This window comes from Miscanthus floridulus, chromosome 18 (genome assembly GCF_019320115.1).
Source record: "Miscanthus floridulus cultivar M001 chromosome 18, ASM1932011v1, whole genome shotgun sequence".
In the NCBI taxonomy this organism is placed as follows: Eukaryota; Viridiplantae; Streptophyta; class Magnoliopsida; order Poales; family Poaceae; genus Miscanthus; species Miscanthus floridulus.
Window position 1 is genome coordinate 61,298,594 of NC_089597.1, and position 8,602 is coordinate 61,307,195.

Here is an 8,602-nt window from a genome sequence, read left to right on the forward strand (position 1 = left end):
TGGCCTCAACAAGACGTATCCAAAGGACCATTTTCCTTTGCCACGCATAGACCAGATAGTCAACTCCACCTCAGGATGTGAAATTCTCTTCATTCTGGATGCCTACTCAGGCTACCACCAGATCGCGATGATGACCAGGTCGTGACTTCATTCATCACCCCGTATGGTTCGTACTGCTATGTAACCATGCCTTTTGGTTTGAAGAATGCTGGCGCCACCTATCAACGGTGCATGCAGCGATGCTTCCCCGACCAAATCGACCCACCTGACTAACCTGACCAAGTCGAGCAGCCGAAACCAACAATCGCCATCTATGTAGATGATGTAGTGGTAAAAATGGCTCAAGCTAGCGACCTGATCGCAATCCTAGCCGCAACATTCATGAACCTCTGAAGGTTCAATGTCAAACTGAATCCCGAAAAATGTGTTTTTGGAGTTCCAAAGGGGAAGCTGCTCGGATACATCTTGTCTGAGCACGGCATCGAAGCCAACCCCAAAAACATCCAACATGGGCCCGATACGCAACGTCAAGGGTGTGCAGAGGCTCACCGGCTTTTGGCCGCCCTAAGTCGGTTCATCTTTCAACTAGGCGAATGAGGGATGCCTCTCTACAAACATCTCAAGAAGACAAACGCATTCGTCTGGACAAAGGAGGCACATTAGGCTTTGGAAAGCCTCAAAGCATTGCTGATGTCAGCACCAATCATCGTCACTCCTGAATGGGGAGAATCCCTCCTCTACATCGCGGCGAGCAACCGTGTTGTGAGCGTCGCCCTTGTCGTCGAGAGGGAGGAGCCGGGACACCCCTGAAGGTCCAACGACCATTGTACTTTGTCGGTGAGGTACTCACCGATGCCAAGGTTCGCTACCCCTAGGCCAAGAAGCTTCTATACGCTGTTTTGATGCCATCCTGGAAGCTCCTACACTACTTCACTGATCATGAAGTCATCGTCGTCACTTTGTACCTGTTGGGAGACATCATCCGCAACCACGACGCCATGGGATGGATCTCCAAATGGGCTCTTGAGCTCATGGGCCACAACATCAGGTACATCCCCTGCACTGCTATTAAGTCTCAGGCTCTTGCCGACTTCTTCGTCAAACGGACGAAAGTCCAGCTCCCGACCCCGGATGTCACCCATGAGTACTGGACGATGTACTTCGATGTGTTGGTCATGGCGATCAGCTCGGGGGCTAGAGTAGTTCTAATCTCCCCAGATGGGAGCACATTCTGCTATGTGATCCATCTTCATTTTTCAGCCTCAAACAATGCCATGGAGTACGAAGCCCTTATCAACGGACTGCGCATCGCCGTCGAGCTTGGTGCCACACGGCTGTATGTCGGTGGTGACTCGGAGTTGGTCATTGACCAAGTCATGAAGGAGTCCTCCTACAAGAGCCCTCTCATGGTAGCATACTGCCAGGAGATGCACAAGTTCAAGGACAAGTTCCGAGGGATCGAACTTCATCATGTCCCCCGAAAGGACAACGATGCCACTGACTTCCTCGCAAAATTGGCTGCCAAGCGGGCTCCGTCTCTAGATGGGGTCTTCATCAATGATCTCCATGAGCCATCTGTCTGTGTTCTGAAGGATCTGACCTAGACCCACTCCAACACCAACCTGGTACCTAGGGGCTTCAACCCCCTGATGTGCCCTGACCTTGACCAAATTCTTGGGGGCTCCAACCTTGGTGCCTCCATGGCAACATCGCCCGCCGGCATCGCCATGATGGCACTTGATCTAGTCAACTAGAGAGCACCACTGCTCACCTACCTCCTCAAGGAGGTTCTCTCACCAGAAAGGACTGAAGCACGATGAATCGCTAGATGCGCCAAGACATTCGTCGCCATCGGCGATGAACTTTACAAACGGAGTCCGTCACGAATACTCATGAAGTTCATCCCGATCGACCAGGGGAAACAGCTCCTCCTCAAAGTCCATGCCAGAATCTACGGACATCATGTAGCCCCGAGGTCGCTGGTTGGGAAAGCCTTTCACCAAGGTTTCTACTAGCCCACTGCACTTCGAGATGTAGAGAAGGTTATCCACAGGTGTGAAGAATGTCAGTTCATCGCTCGGCAACTCATCTACCGATGCAGGAGCTTCAGACCATCCCCATCACCTGGCCATTCACAGTCTGGGGCCTCAGCATGGTCGGACCCCTCAAAAAGGCCCTGGGCGGCATCACTCACCTACTCGTAGTAGTGGACAAGTTCACCAAGTGGATAGAGGCAAAGCCCATCACCAATATCCGCTCAAAAGAGGCGGTCAAGTTCTTCCTTGACATCATCTATCGGTTTGGTGTTCCTAACTGTATCATCACCAACCACAGAACAAACTTCACCAGGAAGAAGTTCCTAGACTTTTGTGATGGATATGGCATCAGGATTGATTGGGCCTCGGTCGGACACCCGCGTACTAACGGTCAGGTCGAGTGGACCAATGGCATGGTCCTCCAAGGACTCAAGCCCCACATCTTCGACCGACTCAAAAAGTATGCCGAGCGATGGGTTGCAGAGGTCCCAGCGATCCTTTAGAGCCTAACAACGACCCCAAACCGGTCCACAGGGTTCACCCCTTTCTTCCTCACATATGGAGCCGAAGCAGTGTTGCCCTCCGACCTCGATCACGGTGCCCCAAGAGTAAAGGCCTTCGACCAAGACTGAGCCATGGAGGCTCAGCAGGACGCTGTTGACCTGCTCGAGGAGGCTCATGGGACGACCATCATCCACTCCGCTCGTTACCAACAAACTCTCCACAGGTACCATGAAAGAAAAATCAGGGGAGGATCCTCGAGGTCGGGGATCTCATACTCCAGAGGACCCAGTCAACCAAAGAGAAACATAAGCTCTCTCCTCCACGGGAACAACCCTACACGGTGACTGAGGTGATCTGACCGAGGACCTACCGGCTGAAGGACGACAATGGCAATGTTCTCACCAACACATGGAACATCGAACAGTTACATCGTTTCTTTTCCTAAAACTTGGTCTTACTGTTTATTTCCATTGAACGTTTGCTCCGACAGCGCCCTAGCCCGAGCACTCTCGGCCTGGATCGCTCGGGGGCTCCACGTGGGTGCGATACCATCCTCCTTTTTTTACTATCATATAGTAATACTTTTCGCACAAATGAAAGGGCATCGCCCAAACGAAAGGGCATTCCGTTCCTTTGATTATCCTACGTAACTTGCGTTTTAACCTCCCGACCGATCACACCCCGCCATGACCTACGGTTATGAGCAACTGAGCCTCGCGGGCCATGCCCGGGTTCTTAAGGTTGCAGCCTATGGGTCAATGGGCAGGTGCAAAAAGGAAAGGACAAAAACCAAAGTTACGTAAGGGTAAAAACAAGGATGGATGGGACAAGCTTCCCTTCACGAGTAATTTCATCACAAAACGAACTTAAAATATTCACGAATGTAAAACTGTTCACACAGGGGCTCCCCCATGAACTCATCTTTTACATGAACTGACTATTTCTACTCTAAGTCTATTATGGCCCCCTGGCCGCATCAGCTGATCGTACGGTTGATGAGGACGAAGGCAGCTCTCTTTTGGTCAGGACAACGTTCGGCTCTGTTGGGGGTAGGGTGACGCTCGCCTCTGACCCAGCCTCCACTACCTCCGTAGGCTAGGAAACTTCTTCCCGATGCATGTCTGTAGCCACGGTCGAATGGCGAGCCTCCATCACCCACTACACGGTGACCTACTCAGTGACCATCTGCGCATGTGGCACAAACTCTCCCCCAATGCATGGATTTTGTCTACGCTCCACCCATCGGTGTAAACTCTGTAGATGGTTGCAAAGTCTAGATTGGAGTGATGGATCGCCACCAAGGTTAGCACCCCCGATGTCCCGTAGAACATGCCATCGGAGATGAGCGCCCGAACTTCATTCGGGACCTCCACCAGCTGGACAGCGGGCGTACTGTTGCTCGGTCCCGACCCAAACACCTCGGAGACGACCACCTACGCGATATTGTGAATCTGGTCGAGCTCTGCCTTAAGAGCGCATCACTCCTCAAGGGACTGGGCTAGCGCCTCCGTGCCCTGATCGACCACCGCTTTGACCATCTCTAGCTCTTGCTCTAGAGAGCCAATCTTTCCACCCAGTTCTAGAAACAGGCGATAAATTCAGAAGTAAAGGAAAGGAAAAATCAAGGCATCAACCGAGGGCAGAACAGATACGTACCAAGGTAGGCGCTTTTGAGAATGGAGAGCCCTTCCTCTTGCTAGGTCACCCTCTCGAGCAGTCAAGCGTTCGACTCCTCTGCCCCGAGCATCTACCCCGTAGTGCGACCACTTCTTGCTCGGTGTCCGACCGGGCTTTCCGCCCTGCCTCTAGAGCCTTCGAGGACTTTTGGAGTGCAACCTCGGTCTCCGCCAAGTGGGCCTTCGCTGCGTCAAGTTCCCACTCGGAAGCAGTCGCCCGCTCGATAGCACGCAACTCCGTGTGCTCGTGCTCCCGGTCTTGAGACTCACGGCGGGTGGACTCCAGCTGGTGCCTGAGCTCGTCGACCCACCGTGATGCCATCGCTTCTTGCTCCATCCGACCATGCTCCTCCCAAAGAAATTGGGACTTATGGATCGACATCATCTCTAGGTCCTGCAAGACAAGAAGCATGTGTGCTGAGACAACCATTTAAAAGCCTAGGAATCAAAGACAACACCAAGAATGCAGAAAACTTACCTCTGTTACACGTGGCAGGTCGACTGTCATGGCCTGATGGACGAGCTCAACACTCTCCAAGGCCTCCTTGAGCCTCGCCTTGGTAAGGGCGAGATCGGACTCCATCGACAGTCCTCTCTCCCCAAGTAGGTGCTAGAGCTTCACCTCCTCCTCGTCATGAAGGATGAACTAGAACTTTTTCTGGCTCACCAGGGCAAGGCCACACTAGCTCACAGGTCACCTCCGACTGCTGGAAGATCCAACCATCGCAGTATCATGCGACGACCGAATCATTGCCAACACCCGGGATGGTGGGATGGCCGGCAGCTCCACCCCAGAGTCTTCCTCACCGAAGAAGGGGATGTCCATCGCTAGGACTCCATGGCTCACCAGCGACTGCTCTACCTCTGGCCTGGCCGCAGTTCCTCCGAACCCCTCCAGCTCTGACCAGGCGGGCGAACCGTGTGCTCCTCCATCGGGCGAGACAGGGAGCCCGGTTTCCCTCCTCTCCTCCTCCACAACCGTTGGGGGAGGGACCGAGTCACCTCTGACCTAGCCTCAGCCGTCACCATGGGGATCGCCGCCACCACCGCCGCTGCCACCGTGCTCACGACCGGTCGGGAAGACGCAACCCCCATTAAGGAGGGTCATGCCGCCACCAACCTGCTTCCCCCGCCACTCATCGCGACCTGCTATAGGCTGGGTCTCCACTCTTCTCGCACGGGAGGTGGGAGATTCCCAGTCCCGCCAGGCCCTAGCCGCTGTCAAATAAGCGCAGGTTAGTCACACTCAAAAACTCAACTATGAGAACAAAAGGGAGCATGAATGCATACCCAGACAAAAGCGGTAGAGCCTTGAAGCCCCGACCAGATGATGATCAGCCGATCGGATGAGGATCACTCGTGGGTCTTGACCCATGTCCCCACACATCGACGGAGCGAGGACACGACCCAGTCGGTCCCCGATCGGCCCATGAACGGCCGTGACTGCCAGCTCATGGCGAAACCACTGGAGCAACTAGTGGAGCATCTCCCCGTTGGGGGTCATGCACACACGTCAACCCCGAACACATAGGGGAACGCTCATGTCCCCCCGACCAACCGGCGTGCTCCGCCACACTCAAAGCAGGGGGCAGTGAAGCTGACAACACCTCCGAAGGGCGCAGCGACCGCACCCACTTCGCCTCTCATTCGAGGGTGGCGTCTTCACTCATGGCAAGCTTCCTCGACTTAGGAACGTCGCCATGCATCTCCGTATCATGCCCGCCGCCGACGGATGCGGCCGTAGGCTCACGGTGCTCCATCAAGGTCACAGCAGTGTCCCTATCTCCTTTGTCCTCCAAGGCACTTGTGTCATCACCCATCTCCGTGGGCTCCTCTGACTCGAGCTCTGCCTCCATGTCGCTCTGGCTCTCACCCCCTTGGACCTACCGATTGATCTCCTTCTCCTTATTGAACCTCCTCTAGACCTTCTCAGCTTTTTTCTTCTTTTTGGCAAGCACATCCTCCCTCTGGGCAGCTTGCTGAACCATGCCTTCCGCCCATCTCAAAAGATGCGGCCGAGTTTTATAGACTGTGAGTCCCTTCGAAACGGACAACTCAAAATCAATCAAAACATCAAAACAAGAAGGAAAAGGTCATGGGAAAAAACATACCAAATTGGATAGCTTCGCAGCATGAAGGGGACCGGGCGTCCCTTCGAGGGAGTCTTCATCCCTCAACTATAGCACCTGATCGAGAGGACTCCAGATTTCATCCTTTGGCAACTCCTCTGGTGACGCACGGTCGGGATCCACCGGGCCAGAGTATTCCCACATCGGCCATGTTCTCTCCACCAACGGGGCAACCCGACGACGAAAGAAAGGATGGAAGACTCGCAACCCATCAAGGCCATGCCGCACGAGCCTCCAAAGCTCTGTCTCGATAATCTCTAGCTTGTTCTCCCAACGGGCAGGACCCTAAGACCAGCTTTCCCTCCTCTCCAGCCTCTCCCCGGTGAACATCAGGAATGGCGCTTTCACCGGGTTCCTAATGTAGAACCACTCACCATGCCACTCACCGTACCACCGAGTCATAGGGGGAGTACGCGGGGTAGGGGACCGACTGCTTTGGCCTATTCTGCAGGGCAAACCCCCCAACCGATGTGATTCTGGGCGGCGTCCCCTCAGACAGGGCTCGCCCACTGCAAATCCACCGAAAGAGGTCCGCGTGCGCCTCCATCCCAAGGAAGGACTCGTAGACGGTGATGAAGCCGGCGATGTGTAGTACCCCAGTTGGGTTGATGTGTTGCCACTCTATGCCCCACACCTTGAGGAGCCCGCACAGGAACTAGTGCACGGGATACCCAAGCCCGTGCTTCGTGGAAGGCAAGGAAGGAGACGACCTCGTCGGCCCAGGGTTGCGGAACAACCTCCTCGGCAAAGGAGCCCTCCAATGCACCACCTCCTTCGACGGGAGCAGCCCTTTCTCAGCAAAGGTGGCCAGCACCTCTTCATCCACGTTGGAAGGCCTCTAGTTCGATATCGCACCTCGGATTTCCGAATTAATCTGTGAGTTTTCCTCTCCCTGGCTCTACCCTCCTCTCTCCAAGAAACCGCCACGACACACGAACAGACTTGGCGAAAAAGAGGAAGGAGGAATGGCAGCAGTTGAAGAAAGGCGAAAGAACGGGAGGAAAATCCTCTCCCTTCCACCTATTTAATGTGGAAAGGCATGCGGCGGGACGTGGCCCTGGCTAACGGGACACGGCCTACCCAACAAAATGTCACTTGGCTAATGGGACGTGGCCTAGGCAAGGCCCACCACTACCGCAACTCGGGCATGGGAAATAAGGCGCAACCGCACGCAAACGACCCTCCGCCTTCCTAGGTAGGGTTAGGAGGGGCCCACCGATAGAATCTCCAATGAGAAACCAATGAGTCGCCCGAGTCGATCGAACGGCTCGGGCGGCTGCCGAGAGACGAGTAAGGAGCAGTGGGATGCCCCATGCGGGTTATGCCAACCCTGTCACGAACAACGGACATGGATCCCACTAGGACATATCCGATAGGAGCTCCCCGGACCCGTCACTCAAGCCATCAAGGTAAATTTAGCAACCCCTGTACTACTTTTCCAGTGCATGATCATTCATTCATCCCATCTCATGCATGCATTCATACATTCATCCATACATTCATCACATACATCAAAGCATTGTAGATGCAATTGTTGCATCACAACGCTTCGCGTCGTGTCACGAAGTGGCGGTCGTCTCATTCAATATGAACGACGATCGACCAGGGTTTGAAGGCTGGCACACGAAGGGCTCGAGGCCACCTCACGTCGAATAGACCCAGGGGAGAAAACGTAGATGAGCCCCACCGGCCCTCGCCCGATCCGCTCAGAAGTGGACAGGGTCATCTCGACCTTCTCATTTGATCCTAACCTCGAGCCAAACCCACAGAATCTCCATCGAGGGGAGGCCAGTGGGCCACCTGAGTCAGTCTCCAGAAGGACTCAGGCATCTACCGGGAGCCGGGTTAAGGAGTAGTGGAATGCCACATGAGGGCTATGCCAACCCCATCACGAACGACAGACATGGATTCCACACGGACATACCCATTAGCGAGCTCAACGAGCGTGACACTTGAGCCATCGAGGCAAGCGTCGTTAGCTCAACCCCTCTGATTGCGGAAACTACGGACGGGGTGATGCATAAAACTTGGCCAACCCCTACCGAGCCCAATGGGGCCTAGGGGCCCTAGCTGCCAGGTCCCTACTTAGGAACCCAACCGACCGCGCAGGTTGCGGTCGGAACGGACATGGACGAACACCCCAACCGGAAAGAACACAAGAGTCCGCAGCCCCAGAAAAGAGTACCAATGTGCTCAGCCTCTGACCGACTCTCCAGCCGGCTGTAGGCTCGGGGGCTACGCTCAACCCTTGAGATCG

The 8,602-nt window shown here is 54.7% G+C and overlaps 1 protein-coding gene across 1 annotated transcript; it reads left to right on the plus strand.

Annotated features, from left to right (window-relative positions):
- Nucleotides 1-902: 902 nt before the first annotated feature.
- LOC136523935 (uncharacterized) lies at nucleotides 903-1,604 on the plus strand. The gene has a single exon (XM_066517449.1). The coding sequence runs from the start codon at nucleotides 903-905 to the stop codon at nucleotides 1,602-1,604; it is 702 nt and encodes a 233-aa protein (XP_066373546.1).
- The last annotated feature ends 6,998 nt before the right edge of the window (nucleotides 1,605-8,602 follow it).